General features: G+C 39.5%; 1 protein-coding gene across 2 annotated transcripts in view; it reads right to left on the reverse strand.

Moving 5' to 3' along the window:
- SACS (sacsin molecular chaperone) overlaps positions 1 to 19,778 on the reverse strand; it is a 56,986-nt gene extending 37,208 nt beyond the window's left edge. The window contains exons 1-3 of one of the 2 annotated variants that reach the window (XM_065730117.1): positions 19,553 to 19,778; positions 18,409 to 18,509; positions 909 to 1,480 (exon numbers count right to left, since the gene is read on the reverse strand). In XM_065730117.1, the coding sequence (XP_065586189.1) occupies positions 909 to 931 (23 nt within the window). In that variant the 5' untranslated portion in view covers positions 932 to 1,480; positions 18,409 to 18,509; positions 19,553 to 19,778. The remainder of the gene's footprint in view (positions 1 to 908; positions 1,481 to 18,408; positions 18,510 to 19,552) is intronic. The other variant, XM_065730116.1, reaches the window with a different exon arrangement.
- Positions 19,779 to 20,094: the final 316 nt, after the last annotated feature.

A 20,094-nucleotide genomic window follows, 5' to 3' on the forward strand; every position in this document is an offset into this window, starting at 1 on the left:
TTAACTGGCATGACAGGATATTTGTCATTTATGATCTTGGTGGAAGAAAACCCATCATTAAATAGTATCCGAGATGTTAATATTGAATATAGAATTTTAAACTGCTGGCAGCAAGAACAATGCTCACTGCAAGAAATCTGCCTATGGCAGAACAGATTGAGCCATTTGTATGTAATAGTATTTGTCAGATCAAAGCCTCTCCCTTGCTACAACTCTTAAGTCTGATTTACTCAGTCCCACCTCTTCCCAACACACAGTACCCAGCTTGTGTATTGGCCCTTCAGCTTCATCTAGGTCAACACACACAGGGGTTGTGCCTGTCAGAGAGTTGTATGTCACTTGGTTTCCCTCAGACTGCAGTTCTGGGAGTGGAGGTTGTCATCTCTTTGTGGATTCACTGCGGGTAATAATATTTCCAGTGGTCTCAGATCAATATTTATCTCCTAGGTTTTATTCAGACACTGTCTGCAAAAAGAACTCATATTGTTTTTCAGCTGTTAACAAGATTATCCATTGTTACCAGTAACATACTGCTATATGTTGCAGTCACTGTTAGGAAAATGTATTAATAAGAAAACTTTCACTTGTTTTTAAAAAAACGCAGTAGTGAAAGTGAAGCGTACATATAAATTGAAGGTCAGACTATGAATCTCACAGGAACTATTTTTTTTTCAAGAAGTTTTCATTGATTTCATGGGGATAGTTCATATGTAAATGCATCAGAACCTGAAACCTACATATGTGTTTGTAACTAAAGCAAATAATTTCACTTTTTAAAGTAGCATTTTTTAAAAAACAAATTCTAAGTAAGTTTCAGACCCAGCATTTATCTTACTGAAGACCATAGGGGGTTGAGCAGAAATATGTCACCCTAACAAAAAAATTCTTGCAGGAATTAATTTTTTTACCTGTTCTTATCCTTGATCTCCATTGTCTCTTTGCCTTTGATATCTTCCTAGTAGAAACATGAAGGGGATTCTGGATTTATAAATTAGAAAATGATTTTTCAATCTTCTTTTCTCGGTAGCTCATCACCTCCCCTTCAGTGGACATTGGAAAGCCCAAACTCAGCTTAATTTTCAGTCCATCTCTCTATTCCAAAAGATTGCTTCACGTCTCACAATCTGCTGCTTCTCCAACTTTCTTCTAAAACTCAGAGCTCAACTGTCCAGAGATCTTGCCTCTTTCAAAATCATAAACAGACTTAATAGGACCAGCTTCAGAAAGCAATGTCTTGTTTAGGTTTTTTGTTGTTGTTGTTGTTGTTGTTTTTACTGAATTCAAGACTATGGTTTTGTGCACTTGATTTATAATAATTTTTCTGGAGAAGGGTTGGAAGTGCCACAGCTGCTATTTCTGCTTTTTCTTCCTTTCTTCTGGAAGCAGACAAAGTTGGAATATTATCTGTGAAGGCCGAAGTCTGACTTGTCTTCCCCCTCACACCTGATAGAAGCCACTTCTTAACATCAGCTCAGGAGTTCTGGAAGAACAGACATGAGAGAAAAGGGGTGGATCAATAATACAACAGAGAACTGAACTGAAGAGTATGGAGAGTCATTTCCTCTGAGGGCATAGTATTAAGTGAGTCATGTTACTAATTATAAACTGCCTTCTGCATTACAGTGCTAGTAAGCACGTGGAGAACTGAAAATGACCAATGAGGTTTTTTGCTTTTCCTCCAGTACAGTATAGTGCATTCAACACAATAACTAACATATGTAGCTGTATGTATGCAGAATAACTACAAATTGTTCAATTTCTACCTTGCATTGGTGTCTGCTAAAAAAGACTCCAGAATATATTGCAGCTGTAACATAAAAATTGCAATGAATTTCCGGGGGGAGAATTCAGTGTCTTCCTAATTAATCCCTTCTCCCAGATGAGAACATCCACCCTGAGCTAGTTCTTTCAAGATGACACACAAAACTCTTGTAACACCAGGAGAGTTTATAAATGAGACAAAGCATATGCCGTCAGACAGTAGAAAATGTTTCATTCAATATATGTACAAAGTTATTGCCAGAGGAAAGTATGCGTGAGAGAGCTGGGAGAAAGACAGTGGCATTCCATTAATGTTCAGCATCCGTGCAAATGTAAACTGTCTCTGAGCTCTGACAGTATTTTCAAGCTTTTACATAATGTGCAGTTGGGTATAACCCTCTTCAAACAATAACGCAGAGAGTCATTCTTTCCTGACCCAGAAAGGGAAACAACTGGATAATCTGCAAAAGGTAACTTAGTTTACTGTGTAAGTACGATACCAAAATACATATAGTATAGGAGAAAGGAGGGTAGAATTTGTGGGCTGAGGGCTTTTTTCCCTGTATTTAGAAATTTACCTCCCCAGTAAATAAATAAGTATCAAAGGATACGGACTGAAGGTGAATTTTTAATTCATTGTCACAGAGAACATAGCTTGACATAAAACTTCTGTGGTTAAGAGATACAGACTTAAGCAACAGTCATGCAAATCCAGCCTCATTTGCACAGGTATGAAGGACACCATCTAGAATGAATGAAACCAGTGCAGCTCTGCTGGGTAATGAGTTGCCAATGGGAGAAGAGCACCAAGGAAAGAATTTCAGTAGCAGTGGAAAGCTGAGCCCTAGGGAGATCTGGCACCCTGGTGCAGCCATCACTGGAAGACCAGGGTAGCTTAGACTGTTTCCCCTAAAAATACATTAGTAAAATCAAACATGAAAAGCACTGAAAATTGTTTGACCAGCTTCAGTTGTCTAGGGGAAGGAAAAAGAAAAAAATAGGTTTATAATAGAAAGCTATTTATGATTTAAGAAACTGTCTCTGCATAATTAGGGAATGACACACTTTTCAGACTGTATTCTATTTCTAGATTTGGCCTTTCAAAGACTGTCCTTTATTACATTGCTGTGGAGAAGCTTTTTAACTCATTGTGATTTTGTGCATGATTTTGCACATACCACTGTGCACGACCTGCATGCTGATGAGAATCCAGCTAAATCTGTTATTGCTGTAAGTCAGTAATTGCCATGAGTATTTATTGCAGGCCACTGAGAATCCCTTTGTTTCAGAGTTGATACGCGACTTGCTGTTGACATACCCGTAGAAAATAAAAAATCCTTGTGGGACATTTGATTGTGATACTTTGGTCTGAAAGTACTCAAAGGAAGTTTAGGCTAATTTAAGCTAAATGCACATGTGAAGTGACATCTGTACTTTGGCAAATCATTCTGATAGTCCTTGAAGGAACTTGGCCTTGCCTGCATGGATGTGACCTCTTGGCATTATCAGTTTGCTACCAGATCACGTTACAATTCTAGAAAGACTCTGACAAAGTCATCTCCATGTTGTCTCACCATGGTAAGAATGAAAGACAAATTGGCTGTCAGATACCAGGAATCAACAGATCCTGGCACACTGACTTCCTGACCTTACTCTTCTTCACTGCCTGAGGTTGCCATGCAGGCCACCTTGTAAGTTCACACCACACTCAGCCCCAGTGTTTGACACTATTCTTTCATAGGTTCATTAGGTTGGAAAGGACCTACAAGGTCATCTAGTCCAACCATCCTCCTATCACTATCCCTACCCACTGAACTACTAAATCAAATCCCTTAGCACCTCATCTAAACGCTTCTTGAACAGCGCTAGGGATGGTGCCTCAACCACCTCCCTAGGCAGGCCATTCCAGTGCCTGACCACTCTTTCAGAGAAAAAATGTTTCCTCAAATCTAATCTAAATCTTCCCCGGCGCAACTTGTGGCCATTCCCTCTCATCCTGTCATTATTTATTAGGGAGAAGAGGCCCACCCCCTCCTCATCACAGCCCCCCTTCAGGAAGTGGTAGAGTGCAATAAGGTCCCCTCTGAGCCTCCTCTTCTCCAGACTAAACAATCCCAGCTCCCTCAGCCGCTCCTCATAAGACTTGTGCTCCAGACCCCTTACCATTCATTTAATTCATTAGTATAAACATAACCATACCTCTCTCCTAGAAAAAAAAAATACAGTTACAAACATTGCCTACATCAGTTTTCTATGATTAAATTTATTAGTTTTTAAAAGGAAATAACTTCTACTGGAGAATTTTGTTTTCATTTGAATTTTGGTGTAGGGAAGAGGTTTAGTAGTCAGTCTGTAAAAACAGTCTTCAGTTTTGAGGATACCTGCTATTAGTTGTAGGTATGAAACCACAGGTGTGTGTCCTAGCACGCTGTTACGCAAATGCTTAATTTGCCTGCAGCATAACAGTCACAAACAGTCCGTATGTAAAGGAAATGGAGGAAAAACTTCTTTTATTTTAAACAAGATCATTTCATTCTCCTTCAAAAACGCTTCCCTAGTAAAGTGTAAATTGAATGAAAAATGTACAATTCAGACATTTCTCATGAATGTGACAACCAGCTTGATTCTACCAAGAATGGTTTTAAGAGCAAATACAGGGAGATAAGCATTGTTACACATGGTAAAAACTTGCACTCCTGTGTATTAAACTCATTAGCATAAGAAGCATCACTTTAAAAGGAAAAAAGCAAAGATATTCAGCAAAAGTGGAGGCTGATGATGAATGAGTGCCAGCAGAGGCAGAACAAGCTGGAAACCAAGTTTTCCCGAGGTCTAATCCCTGATCTCAAGTATTATGAGGTCATCTCAGAGCTAATTTGTAATTTCTATGTCCGATATGCCATGGTAAATACAGAATGGCTCCACTGTTTTACTAAACTTCTGCCTTTTCCTGGGTTTATTAGGCAGCAGCACATGACAGGTTTAACTCTCAGCTTTAATCCTACTCCATGAAATAGGGCTGAATGAGTCTAGATCCCTAGCTGCAGCACTGGTGCACAGTGCTTTGTGCATTTTTTTTTACACAACTTCTATGCTATGTGTCATAAATGTGAACTCTCAGTGTGAACTTCAGCACACTGACTGCTGCACATTGTGGACAGAATAAGGTATACATGCAGAACAGTCTACTGAAATTTATACAGAATAAGCCTTTATGAAAACTGACATAGGAAAATGTTCAGCAAATTTGAACTCCAGTGTTTCACTCATGGAGGGTTAAAGACAAACTGAAATAGATTTTTATAGAGCTTACATTCCTGAGAAAGCAGCTAAGAACTGGAATAAAAAATAAAAGATCATCAAAAAATCTGAGACAACTGGCATGACTTAATTACAAATTGTTCCTGTCTATGCATAGCATAATATCTGGGTTTGAATTTAATTTCTACCAAAAGTTAAACTAAATTCAAGGCTACCACATGACTGCAAGTATGACACAAACATACAAAGTTGCTTCTCAGAGAGAGCTGTCCTGTAGAAATTTGAGACAGACCTGATACAGAGTAATATGATAATCACAGAATCACAGAGTTGCAAGGATTGGAAGAGACCTCAGGATATCATCGAGTCCAACCCCCCTGCCAAAGCATCTTACCTACAGTAGGTTGCAATGGAAGGCATCCAGACAGGTCTTGAATTTTTCCCCAGAAGGAGACTCCACAGCCTCTCTGGGCAGCCTGTTCCAGTGCTCTGTCACCCTTAGTGTAAAGTTCTTCAGTGCCATCAGACAAGTATATGTTTCTGCATTTATATTGTTGTGTATAATATTGTCTTTCATTCTTCATCACATATAGAGACAAGACAAGACTAAACTAAAAGCATTCCAAAATGCCAGTGCTTTACTACTGTTGATGGCATTGATGCCATAGATGCTATTGGTATTATATTATTAATTTTAATTAATTATTAATGCCTCTGGTTGGAGGCCTGTAATTAGTGGTGTTCCCCAGGGCGGTCAGTGCTGGTTCCACTCTTGTTCAACAACTTCATTGATGACCTGAATGAAGGGATAGAGTCTACCCTCAGCATGTTTGCTGATGATACGTAGCTGGGAGGAGCGGCCGACACACTGGAAGGCTGTACCACCATCCAACAAGACCTGGACATACTGAAGAGTTAGGCAGGGAGGAACCAGATGAGGTTTAAAAATAGCAAATGTAGAGTCTTGTACCTAGGGAGGGATAACTGAGTGCACTAGTACAGGTTAGGGGATGACCTACTGGAGAATAGCTCTGCAGAGAAGGACCTGGATGCCCTAGTGGACTACAGATTGGCCATGAGCTAGCAATGTGTCCTGGCCAAGAAGGCCAATGGAATCCTGGCTTATATTACAAATAACATGACCAGCAGGTCAAGGGAGGTGATCCTCCACCTCTATTCTGCCCTGGTGAAGCCACATTTAGAAAATTGTGTCCAGTTCTGGGCTCCACAGTTAAAAAAAAACAGGGATCTCCTAGCAGGAGTCCAGAAGAGGGCCACAAGGATTGAAAAGGGCTTGGAGCATCTCCCTTATGAGGGAAGGCTGAGTAAGCTGTGTCTGTTCAGCCTGGAGAAAAGAAGACTGAAAGGCAATATGATATATGCTTATAAATATCTAAATGGAGGTGGGAGTACAAATGATGAAAAAGCCAGGCTCTTGGTGATGTCTAGTGATAGGACAAGGACTAATGTCCTAAAACTTGAACATAGGAAGTTACATACTAACATGCAGAAGAACTGAAGAACTTTACAGTAAGGGTGACAGAGCACTGGAACAAGCTGCCCAGAGATGTTGTGGAGTCTCCTTCTATGGAGATATTCAAGACCTGTCTGGATGCCTTCCAGAGCAACCTACTGTAGGTAAGATGCTTTGGCAGGGGGGTTGGACTCAATGATATCCTGAGGTCTCCTCCAATCCCTGCTACTCTGTGATTCTGTGATTCTAATTATGCTATCAAGGATAAAAATACTGCAGCATCGTTGATTTTTATAGCGACAATTTTTATAGAGATTATTAGTAGATGGAAAAAAAAAGTGATTCCATGTCTGGAATGTGATGATTCTGTTAAATATTTAACATAAAAGAAATGGGAAAAATTTTGTGGTCATTGGTTTTTGGATCCAAATGTTTTTGTTGTTTGTGCCTACCCCTTGCAAGGCTACATGAGCAACAGAGAGCAGCAATTATCTGTCTTAGATCCAATGGTGTAGTAAATGGGACTACGGGACCAGCAATCCCATAACTGTAGTTTTGTATTGCAGCAGAAGTCCAATCTAAACCTCCTCTGGCACAACTTGAGTCTATTTCATCTGATCAAGTAAGACTTACTTCAGTTTTATGCCAAAAATTTATAAAGATAAACCAAAGAGAGCAGAAGACCATATTTGTCTGGGATAGCTGTTACAGACAGCAGGCTATGTTTGAGAAGCAGCTTAAATAACACCATGGCAGTGATCTGTGAGTCCATGAATTCAGCCAATGATTCAGACTGATTCTGAAGGTTGTTAGGCCCCATCTCCCTACATCTTCTGAGGAGAGTATTTGTTATGTATTAAATCAAGCACATATAGAAAGTTCTGTATTCATGTCTATCTAAACAAGTACAAGAACTGCCTGCAAAAAGGAAGTGATCACCGAGATAAAAGATTTAAGTTATGCAGTTTTCTCGTATAGTGAAACTAAAACATTTTAGTTCCACGTTTACATTTCTTCAGTGAATTCTTGAATAGTTCAAAAAAGCATGATTTATGAATCTTGGAAGCAATTACAGCTAGTTTAGACTTCAGTATTATATTTTAATAGAAAAAAAAAACAGTACCATATTTGTGAAAACTTCTTTGTTACTGAAAGAAAAAGAACAGACTCCACCAGCAGATAGAGAAGTTGGGCGATAACCTCAAGAGCAAAATTTGGGCACATCTACAGCACATATTGCAAAACAGTTCAGAGTTACCTGATCAGATAGAGAAGCTGCTAGCTCCAAAACCAGATGGAACAAAGCACAGGAACCCAGCAGCACAGCTGCTGCAGCAAGCAGAGCTGATGGCCACATGATTCTCACTATGAAGCTGCTACCTCCACACAGCTCAACGCTACATGAGGACGCTGGGCTGTGATCACCACTACTCCAAGCCATGAAATACAGGAAATTTCTCTTGAGGGCAAGAAAATAAATGTGCAATACATATGCTCAAGAACAATACAAAATTAATTTAAATTAAAAATATAGAAAGAGAGATGCTGTGCCAGTTTCATCTGTTACTTCTTAAAAAGCACAAGGGAAATGCAATCTTCAATAAGTAAATGTGCTTAACACATGAGTTGTAATACTTTATTTAGAGGAAAAGTGACTCAGGAAGTATGATTTCATATACCAGTATGAAAGCTCTAGAAATGGTTTGTAATAATACAACCAATTTGCAGTCAGCCTGTGCTGTGGCATTCACATGATCTTAAAGTAACTGCCTGGGACTGTGTGGCTGAACTACAGAATCTCTTAACTGAGTTCTGATGAAGTGATCTTAGATACTCAATAAGATTGTTTCAAAGTGACTCCTGAGCAGCACATAACAGCTGGAGAAAAAAAGGCTTGGCCAAAAATAAGTCAAGCATTTAAATGCTCATCAGAACTGCTGCTCTCCATAAACCCAGAGATGTGAAGGTCCTTGCTCTGAAACTGAAAGGAATAGGTGCCTCACAAAAGGACCAGCAGAACTCAGCCCTGCTGAAAGTTAGTTCTCACCATTTTATGAGTTTTCCAGTAAAACAGGAAACTGAGGCTTTCTATAAACCATAATGCAGAAACCTGAAGATCTGTGCATTAGCAAACAAACATATAAACAACTGGGTTGTTAAGCAGGGGGAAAAATAGCATAAATATGGATTATGGCTTGACTGTGCCAGGTGATACCATTTAGAGATACCCAGCATAATCACTAAGTTCTGCTTGCTGTGAGGCAGGACAAATTAAGTCTCCTAGTTATGTCTGGGCTAAAAGTAGCAACACTATTTCTCGTACCTGAGTTTGACTATACTGAGCACTGCAGCAATATATCGATCTGTGCAGGCTTGCTTGTATAAGAGTTCATAAAATACCTAGCAAAAAATTATTTCTCATGAGGCCCTGGCAAGAAAACACATGAAGGACAGAGTAGGAACAGAGCTTTAGGACAGAAAATACATTTCAGAATAAACACACCAGCTGCTATTTTTGTTGAAGTCAGTCTCTGTAAGTGATACAAGATCAGAAATGGTCAGTCAAGTGTTGTGACAACATGGTTCCTTCCCTTCATTTTTATTTTAATTCATTCTGTTTGGATTAGTAAAATGGTTCTTTTAGCTACGTAAAGAATATTCCACAAGCACTTTCCTTAAGGAGTAACCCAGAAAACTCAGCACCAAGTGTTGGTCTCACCTTGACTCTTGCTTTGCAACATTACTCCTAGCTGAAATACAAGGGAAAATAGACGATTCTCTGTGGTCACATAAAGGCACTTTATGGTGTTGTACACAAAAGATCATTACCAAAAAAAAACATTAAGTCTATTGGTGCCCCTGACATGCACTTTGCAGATGCTGATTTAGGATGATGTATTTATGTTATTGTTTGTTTTGGATGTTCACAAATAAGTAAGTCCTTATCTGTATTCAAATATCTGAAGAAGAAAAAAAAAGAAAAAAAATCGAAGTTCAAATAATCAACATACACAAGAAATGATATCCCTTGATTTCAACTTCAAGTGCAAACTGTAGCTATACTCACATCTTCTTGCACATCTTGCCCCAATATTTCAATCGAGAGAGAAAGGGAAGGGAACGTTAGCCACTAAAATGAACTGATGCCTGGTCTCAGTGTTGCCATTCCCTGAATACCATGTAATCCCTGCTACCAATATGAGCTGGCCTCGCTATCTTCTCTGGCTAAGCAGCTTTCTCTTCGTTCACCTTGCAACACAGCTGCCCAGGAAGGAAGGTATCAGCCTGCATTTGGTAGGGTTCAGAGTTTTTTTCATTATTATTATGATAGTTACAATGAAAATTGGAAAAACTGTTCTGTCACAGCAGTTTGAAGTTATGAGAAGCAGAGATATTTCAAGTGGTGAATGCATTTATTTCTCTCATTAAGTATTTCTAAAAATCTACAGACCATCCAAAACATTGTTGTTGTTTTTGTTGTTGTTGTTTGGTTGGTTTTTGTTTTTGTGGAGGGAAGATAATAACAGCTCTTAGAGCAGCACTCGAGAAACCAAACTTTCTTCTTATCCTGTCCTCTATTGCTCCTAAAATCATCACTTCTTGTGTTGAGTTACTGGAAAGTTTATAATAAGATAATCTCGATACCATCATGATTGCCAAGTCATTCTCTACTTTAGACACAGTGAGATATGCAGTCAGCCCTGGCCTGACAGATCTCCAAGTAAGACAGGTATCTGTAGAGCTGACAACCACATCTGCTGAAGCTGAGTCTGATTCATCGTGTCAGGAAGCACATAAAAGTTCCAGGCTACTGACCATATGCAGTGCACTGCTTCACTGAATGATGCACCTTCTATTCTGGAACAGCTTCCAAACACTTCAGGGCACAACCTGAGATATGGTCTTTCTACTTAAAAAGCCTCATGCACAGCCAGTAACACAGATAATACAACAGAGGTAAGTAGCATTACCCTCTCTTCATAGAGTTCAGTGTTGGGACCAAGATGACATGCCTAGCAGAAAAAAAAAATGTGTGGAAACCAAAATTGCCATAACTGAGGTAGGAGTTAAAGTTAACCCATTCTACTCGTAAGAAACCAAATTATCTCCATCTAAGAACTGTGAAACACAAAATTGCTGTCTTAGTAGGAAACATTTTTAATAAATCAATCTGATATTACCACTATGACTGGAAAAAATGTGACTGGGTAACTACAGATTCTTTATCCAACACCAATAGTGTGTGAGACTTTAGAAAGGAAATACTAATTACAAACATGAAAGCAAATACAAAGTGAGTTAAAGTACAAAAAATATGCAAAGTCAAACTAACATATTCAATTGAAAAACTATTTATCAAAGGAATAAACTGCATAAATCTCACCCTCTGAATTTTAGAAACATTGAATAGTTTACAAAGTATTCACTAATCAAGAAAAGACTGAAATATTACAAAAGTGGTAGATACAGAACCAGCTGCATGGCAGATGGTAACGAGAAAGTAATGACACTTTGTCAAAGACATGATGATACCACAAGGACAACTAAGGGAATCAACATCCTATCCTGTAAGCAAAGGCTAAGAGAAACTGTCCTCATTAGCCAAACAGAATGAAAGAGAGAGACAAACAGAAAACAAGTAAGATTACTTTTTTAAATCCAATAGATGGATGTGCATAGGAAGGGAAGAAGAGCTATTTAACATATGAGGGCATGTGGGTATAAAAATACAGAAGTTTAAATTTTCCCAGAATAATGAATGAAACAAAAAAGCAGTGAGGTTCCCAGGCAGCCATCCAAGAGGAAAAATGAGTTAAGTATTGGCTTTGGAGACTGATCAGCTTTTATCCAAAAAAGGATCCCACAGGCTGTGACATCAGAGACTGCTCTCTTCCAGGAGATCTTTTTGAACCCAGCAGTGCACAGCCAAGCCCTGGAAATCACTTGGGACATCTGAACTGACAGCATCTAAATTTGAGTATATGGAAACCAGCAACTAGGAAAGGGTGGAGAGAAGCTTTCAACTCTGAAATTTATGTCAGCCCTCTTATCTAGTGGTAACTGAGTTCACTGACTTGTGGGCCACTGAAGGCATACCTAATTTCTCCATCAGAACAGAGTAAAATGAAATCATCTTCCATTTGTTGTTTGGGAATACCTTAGTGGTTTCAATAAAGCTTTATTTTCAAAAGAGCTCACTCATGCTTTTCAGATTTGCTAAGCATATGAGTATAAAGCAGAAATGGATGCTTTTTTGGCATTAAGTCAAAGATGTTTTAGTTTAGTCTAAAACTGAAGATCACTCCCACAGTAGTGTGTAATATGATGATCTGGCTTCTAGAGAATGATGATATGAACGAATTGCAGGCTCAGTACGTTATCTAGCAACCTAATATAGACAGATAAGTTTGTCCAGTCAGCTGGCAGGGAATTTCAATGTTGATGCTGATTTTGTTGTGTTTGCCTTGTGCCCAGACATAGCACAGGACTGCCTGATTTAGTGCAGGAAGCAAAATATTTTGTAATAGCTATTTGCTTGTTATAGTTGCATGAAAGTATCAAAACTGAGATAAAGATACTTCACCTACAAATGTTAGAAGGAATCAAGTAATCAGCAGCAGTCTGCAAACACATAACACCCATCTAAACGAACAGGCCACAGCTGTGAAATGAAGACCTATTACTTTAGACCAGTCTGGTCCTGAACTATGGGAAATATATATAAACTCCAGTGATAGCCAGTTATGCTTGCTTATCCTCCCTCTTTGAAGTGCTTTGGAGTTTGGCTGCCTCAGAGAGGAAACCATCAAAGCCCTTGGCTGTTTGAGGCCAAGCATGTAGCATCAGATTTACTACAACTTATTCCTAATGTTTGAGCCATACGAGTGATTAGTACTTGGTATTTAGATATTTAGATGTTACAGCACTTGCATAAAACACGGCCTTATTGAACTGTAAAGACTTCTCTGTTGTCTCAGAAAATTTCCAGAACAGCCATTCACAATTCCCTAAGTGTCACAGTGACTAAGTACCTAGTGCCTAATCCAGAATCATTCCAAAAACAAGTACAATTTTCATTACAAGCAAAAACAGTTGCACCTGAATGGCTAAAAAACTGTCTACTTTTCATACTTTATTACTTGAGTTCTCTAGGATGTTTTTGAAAGAACAGTAATGAGGAAAGACAAGGAGGAAATGAAGGCATCTACAGTTTCCTACCCATTAGCACCAGCTGGTAGGGAAATATGGTCATGCTGCATGATGTGGTTTCAGACACAAATTGTGCAGTCCCTCATAATCATCACTTGATTCAGATTAGCATGTAGCAGCCTTTGAATTTTTTTGTGGAGAAAATACAGCGAGGTTCAACTGAAAAAACAGAACATTGTAACATCAGAAAATATTATTAGCCAACTGAAGAGGGATGTCAGTCTCACAGTGTTGGAGAACAACATGCATTAGAGTTGCAAAGGCCTTGAAAATAAGGGCAGATAGCTCATGCTCAGGAAAATAAAAGTGAAGAGTACAGCAGCCTTACTCTTTTGGCAAGGCAGTAAAATCTTGAACAACAGCATCTGGGTCAGTATCAGCAAGGATAGACAAAGGCATAGAAAAAGATAATATAACCTTTAAGATCCAGGACAGACATAATTTTCTGCAAAAAGATGATGTCAGTAGCAGCAATATGGCAGAGCAGAAGACTTGGGAAGTGTTCCCATTCCATTCATAAGAGGCCATTTATATTTACAGAAATGTGCATAGCCTTTAGACCATCTGGATAACGTCTTTCTCTCCATCTTGGAAATATATACAGCACATACTGACTGTGCCTACACTACTACAGTCCTGTGCTGCAAAAGCAGGACTTAGTCCTTTCTCAAGATGGTGCCTATTGTCTCATGTGTTCAAAGTTATGACCGTGCTATAACAGGACCACAGACCCTGTGTCTCTTCTTTGCCCCATGTGACAATCCTGTGGTCTTTAGAAGTTTGGGAAGGACACTTTCTGGGTCAGAAAGGCCTGAAGTAGAGACAGTGAAGCTGTATAAAAATCCTACTTTTATAGCATAAAGTCACTTTCACAGACCTAATGTTGTATGCCTTCACAACTCTTTTCAAGGAGAAAGGCTTGACCTTAAGAAAATACAGGGAATAGCTTGCAAACAATAGCTCAAAACAATTCCACATTACAGGCAAGAAAATGTTCCTGCAGAGTAAGAAGCGTTTCTTCAGCAATGGACTCAGTAGTGAGAAAACCACCAAGATCTAGGAGGTCTTTTCCAACCCTGATGATTCTATGACTCTATGGGCTGCTCATCCACTTGACACCGAGTCTTGTTTAGACCAAGCGATGTATCCCTCTGAAGCAACTGAATTTTCATTTCAGACACTGATATTAATCAAAAGTAAACACACTGCCTTCTCTCTCTGTCCTCCAAGCTGATTCCTATATAAAGGCAGCAGCAGCAAGAGGCTCTTAAGATCCCAACATACTTACAAAAGTATGGACAGAGTTTGACAGACATCTGTGCCATTTGTCAGACAAAACTGAAGACAAATGGCATGGCATTTTCTGTCTATGATTATTATGCTTTTAAGGAGATAAATTATCTATATGAATGCCTCCTCTGTAAGTGGGAGGGTTCGTCTCTAAACTGAGACATGCTATGCTGAAAATTTACGTCTGGGAATGCCAAATGTTGCAGAAGCAAGGAGAGCAACACACAGGGTTGGCTGGATTCAGGATGTCGAGATGGTGAGGAGAACATTTTTTCAAAGCTGAGAATAGTTAACTCCTTTGCAGATGCTGCACATCAGTGTGAAAGCATGGAAATGCAGCATGTTTAGCAGCTGTCATTCATGGTAGCAACTGTTGTTTAAAAATATTCTTAGGACAACTCTGCTAAGATCTCGTATGCACAAGACTTGACATCTCTTCCATTACTCCTGTTGCTTCACAAGATGCCCAATTAGAAATCTTGTTTTCTAAGCAGTCATTTCAGTGCTGTTTTTCCTAATTAAAAATGTTAGGAAGGTGAACGATGGAAAGAAACATGGATATTTTAGCATATGAAACAGAAATAGCGTTATTCAGAAACAACTATATTAAGCTACAGAGGTATCATAAAGATGCATCTGTGTGTGTTTGCAGAGTGGTTTGAAGTACTTGATTAAGCAGCATCCTATTAGTGAAAATTATGATTAATGAGAAGCTTATAACAACAAAGCTCTCTCTGCAAGTGCTGCAGGAGAAAGAAAGAAGGAAATGAGAAGGGTATTTCAGGTTGGAGTTGCTAAATTAATAAATAACGAATGAAGGTCCACTGAAAGGGTGTTTGGAAGATTCATATATTCTAAAATTTAGAATGAACAAAAAGACATTGGACTTTGTTCTATTATTTCCAGGGATTATTTATTTATTTATTTCAAATACTCTAAGATCCTATTGTTATTCCTCTTAAACAAGGCAGTATTTTACACGTTGTGAGAGAGATGACAGAGATTAAGACATAGGGTGGCAAGCAGGAGCCCCTAAGATCAATACTTTCAGTCACATCTGAGCAATTCCATTATCTCCCATATAAAGTAGGCTGCTGCCTTTTACATCCAGCTATAACACTAATGCATTAGAGAAAGAGGAGATGTGGTCATTCTCATTTATTTTTTATGAGACAAAGCATGCACAACTTGGCTGACATCATCCTTGTCACAGCTCATGAGAAACTGAAATAATTTACTTTTTGTGGCTTTTAGGAAAGATGAAAAAGCCCTTTCAGGTTTAATAATCCATTTTTTTCTGCAGTAAAGTGCTCTGTAACATATGCAGCCATTTTATCATATATAATTGTGTATGTCCCAAGCTGATGACTGCTCTATAGAGGAAGTCCTTATGTGTACATACACACACACTGAATAAACATCAAATAACCAATACAATTCAAAGAGATGTGTTTAGTGTTGACAGATGTAGCCAAAGCAAACTGAAAATCCCATTAAATTCTTCAGCTCTTAAGTCTACTTTGCTCTGGTGGATCAGTGCTGTTGTGGGCACAATACTGCCAGACTAACAAAAGCCTATATCAGGAGACAGGCCTCCAGTGCCAGACCAACATGAACACTGAGATAACAAAACCAAAATTATTTGTTAGTGCCTGGAAAGAGTCCACATCAGTTGACAATGCAAAGATCACTCTACAGCACACAGCCTGTCTCCTGTCAATGAACTGCTCTTGCCAGAGACTGGCTCAAGATAAGATGTTTGCATGGTCCCAGTCTAGGCATGAGTTTGGATGCACCACTAAGCACAAAGGAGACAACTAAAGGCTTAGGCAGGTTCTTCTTCTCTGGCTTTCTTATTTAGCAGCCCAGGTATGGTCAGTGCCTCTAAATCCACCCTCAGGACATGGGAGTAATGTGAGATGTTGTCTGGGAACTAAGGCAGGACAGGGATACTGCTATTACAGAAAAACTAATGAGAGTGGATCAGAAGTTATAATTGATGTAGCAGTTGGCCTGAGACGGAGAAAAAAGAATTATACAGAAGGAGGAATTTGAAATGGAAAAGTTCACATGAGCAGTCTAGGGGGGAAGCACAGGTGGTATAAGAAAGGATTGAGAGCACAAGGCTGCAATCCTCCTTCTTTCCCATGGGGTTTCCAGACGTCTCCTGACATTTGCAACTTTTCATAGTGGGATTTTATGCAACAAGACTCAGTGACAGCTGGCGCCTGTTTGTAAATCACACCAGACCACTCTAAACCCTCTGTCATGATCTCAAGGATCTCAGCTTACATTGGTTGAAACATGAATGTGATTTTTATGTTAATGCTGCAGAGTTTCTGCATGTACCATGTAAAACTAACAAATAGGCAGCCACGTATATTAGCCTATCCTAAAATAATTATGTGAAGCACAAGCTGCTTCAATAAAAGCTTTAATTAAAACTAGTAATTTAAATACTAACATTATTATTTCCTTCTTTGTGGAAGCCCAGAGGTAAAGCTCAGACCTTTAGCTATTTTCTACCAGCTGCCACATTTCAGGTAGGTGAGATACAGTCTAAGAAGCAACAGCCTAAAACTTGAACCTATGAAGTTCCATACTAAGATGCAGGAAAACTTCTTTATGGTCAGGGTGATGTAACACTGGAATAGGCTGCCCAGAGAGGTTGTGGGGTCTCCTTCTAGGGAGATATTCAAGATCCATCTGGATGTCTATCTGTGTGACCTACTGTAGGAAACCTGCTTAAGCAGTGGAGTTGGACTCAATGATCTCCTGCAGTCCCTTCCAACCCCTATAATTCTGTGATTCTGTGTTATGCAACTAGATATATTCTCTGTAAGGAAAAGAAGCCAAATGTTACAGCTAAGAGAAGCCTTTGCATATTTATGCCCTCCTTAGAAGTCACAGGAGAAGCTCAGAACAGCTGTTCCACTGTGTTCTGAGTTTAATCATCACCCACCTCTTTCAGTTTCATGTGGGCAGAGAAAATCTATACAGGTAAATTTAAGACTGACTGGTGAGATGGGAAAAAAAAAAGCTAATATGCTAATAAACTAGATAGACCACTTTGTTTAAAGACTTAGTTCAAGACTGCCAAAATGAATGTATACCCATTAATTACACACTGATGAGAAAAATAAGAATATGAAGAAAAAAAGTCTGTTGCACCAAATTAATGTGCAACTTGTATTTCCTAGTTGAGGCAGAAGTAATTGCTAGACTGTGTTATTGCTGAACTATTTAATGCTTATTTCTACAAAGATTAAATCTCCCAGAGGATCAACTACTTGGAAAACTGACATGCATGTTTTTCTGTGCATTTCCATTTCTGTGTATTATCCTAAAGTGTTTAAACAAACTGGGCAGCTAGACATTTACTGGTTAAAGTCTTCAAGAAAATGCTCTTTTGGATTACAAAAACCTACACTTCCATGTATTTTAACATGCAATATAATGCAGTTCTTTCTAAGCCCCAGTCACTGTGAGCACAATGACCTCTGGCTCATTTTAGGTATGTGGACTGTCAGTTTTCTGGGAAGGACTCCTGTGCTTCCACTGACTTCACAGGGAGCCTTGGGCATCTGAGGTCCTTCCTTTTATTTTTGTATGGATCTTGGCCTGCTGCCCTGAAGTCCATAAAGATTCATGTCTGAGAAGCAGGAAAACAATTAAGTAGACGGTTCAGAGAAAGAAATGGTTTTCCAGTTGGCCCCAAAAATGCCAAATCCACCCCAGTGTAATTCTGTTGAAAACAATGGAAGTACACATGAGCTGAACTTTTCCCACTGCCTTCACACAACAGTAAGCAGCCTATAAAACAATTTTATCTAATTAAATTATGTCATGGTCCTGCACATTTTCTGTGGGAACAGAAATTCTCTACGTGGGATTGGCTTTTTGTATTCTGTTTGTGTTCATATAACACTCACATGACAAAGCAAGTGATTACTCTCTTAATCTTTGAAAATTCTGTTTCTAACCAGAGACACTGCGTAGTGTTGGTGACAATCCTTGCATAGGAGAGAAAGGGCAAGAGCAAACACTGGCAATGCCACAGCCTCAGTATTCACATTCCCTTCTGGACACTCCTCAGGTAATGATGTTTTGCTGTAAGCTAATTAAGGACTAAATTGGGCCTCTTATAATTTAGGTTTGGATAGCAAGCAGTAAGAATTTTCTTTGAAAATGCAAATGAATTGTCACAATATGTGATAGCTCTGAGAGCACAAGGCGAGGACAATGCCAAGGGTGATGATGAGAAAAAATCCCTTTGGGTTCCTCAGTGCATGGGTGGCATGTCCCCAGAGTGACAGGGTCACAAGTGAGTGTTTACTTGCCCGCATCCGCAGTTCTGACAGGTCCCAGAGGAGATGTACAGAAAATGAATACTCCTTGTGTCACCTACTCACCCTCCCTGACACACCAGCAGGGCTGCTCGGCACAGCCTCCCTGCTGCCAAAGTGAGATCTCCCTGGGGTTCCTGCAGCAGATGGTGAGCACCAAGGTAAAGCTGCAAAGGCCATCAAAAAGATGAAAATCTTTGCTTCAGAACAAATCAGCATAGCCCTAAGCATACTGAAGTAGATTAAAGCAGAATGAATACATTCATACAGAACAAGGAAAATACTCATCACTTAGTTTTTCACTCTGCTGCACAGACAATTTTAGCTATATTTATTAAAAAAAAAAAAAAAAAAAGCATGGTTACCAAAGTTTCCCCTGAAACAGTGTGATAAACTTGCTTGCAACTTTTGTTTTTTGAGTTTGGTTTTAAAGCTGGCATTAAAGCCAAATTTAAAGTTTGACTTAGCTCCTCAGAGCAGATGGAGAACAAATGGCGTCAAATCATCTGCCAGAAAACAAAACACTGCATTTCCATAAGAACAAATGTTTACATTTAGAAATGCATACATCTACATCAGCTAGAAATGGAACAAAAGGCAGGAAAATGTTCATTCCTGGGAGTAATAAATCATACTTGGCGCACTCTTCAAGCTATGTTAAGACCCAGCCAAATGTAGCAGGCAAAGCTCTTGGAATTTCATAAGCTTTCTACAACTGCATGCATAAGGGAAATTAAGAACAGGGCACCTAGTACGAAGTAACGCTGCATAACGAAAAATTGTTGCATTTTTGAAAATCAGGTCAGCCACTGTAGCGTGAAATAACATACTTTGTCCCCCTGTGCCTGGAGGCAGCCCGGAGCTCCAAAGGCCGGTTCAGAAGCAGGGCAGTACTGCAGCACTGCACGGCTGCAGTGGGGAGCCCGGCTGAGCCATCCGGAACCGAGATGCTCCTATGCAGAGCCCTATGTTTCACCCACCCTGCCAGCTCACTGCAGCTCATGAGTCACCCGAAATCCCTGTCGAGATGCAGGCAGTGCTGCTATTTGCCTCACTATTAAACATACCACAGTCAATGCTTTCTTCATACGTGAGTTCTAAAAGCATTTCAACACATGTAAAATATCTCCCAAAGCATTGGGATGCTCCTAAATCATCTCCCACAACCAGCTACAGAGACCACGGGATCTGAGATTGCGCTCGTACTTACAGCATCAGCCAGGACAAAGCTCCGTGTTTAACTATTCCTTCATAAACTGCTTCCACATGCTCGTCTGCTCATTGTGCCATTTCTTCCACTGGTTGCTTGTGTTTGACAGCATCTGGACTGCAAAATGATCCTTCTTCCTCCTCTCTTGCAAAATCAGCAAGCTGTGGAGGGATGCGTGACCACTGCTGCAGCCTCTGTGTATCAGAGCAGCCCAATGCAGCAGAAGCTCTAGCTCCCCCTTCCCAGCCTGGGTTTCTCTTTCTTTCTTTTTTTTTTTTTTTAAAGAGATATGATCCAACCTCATGTTTCAGCAGCACAATGTTAAGCACAGGCACAGAGTAGTCGACTAATAGAGGACAATACCGAGACAGAAGGCCCACTTCATTTCAAGGAGATAACGCACATAGATAACAAGGCATAGCTTGTAATTGAAGCAGATACCTACTGTAACAGATCTGACTCGGAGTTTTGCTCTCTTTTGTTCCATTCTAATCTACTTTCTACCACATTTCTGCACAATTTCTCCACTTTCTGCATTTTTC

This window comes from Cyrtonyx montezumae, unplaced genomic scaffold, assembly GCF_038088225.1.
Source record: "Cyrtonyx montezumae isolate F1298 unplaced genomic scaffold, pur_monq_1.0 scaffold_12, whole genome shotgun sequence".
NCBI lineage: Eukaryota > Metazoa > Chordata > Aves > Galliformes > Odontophoridae > Cyrtonyx > Cyrtonyx montezumae.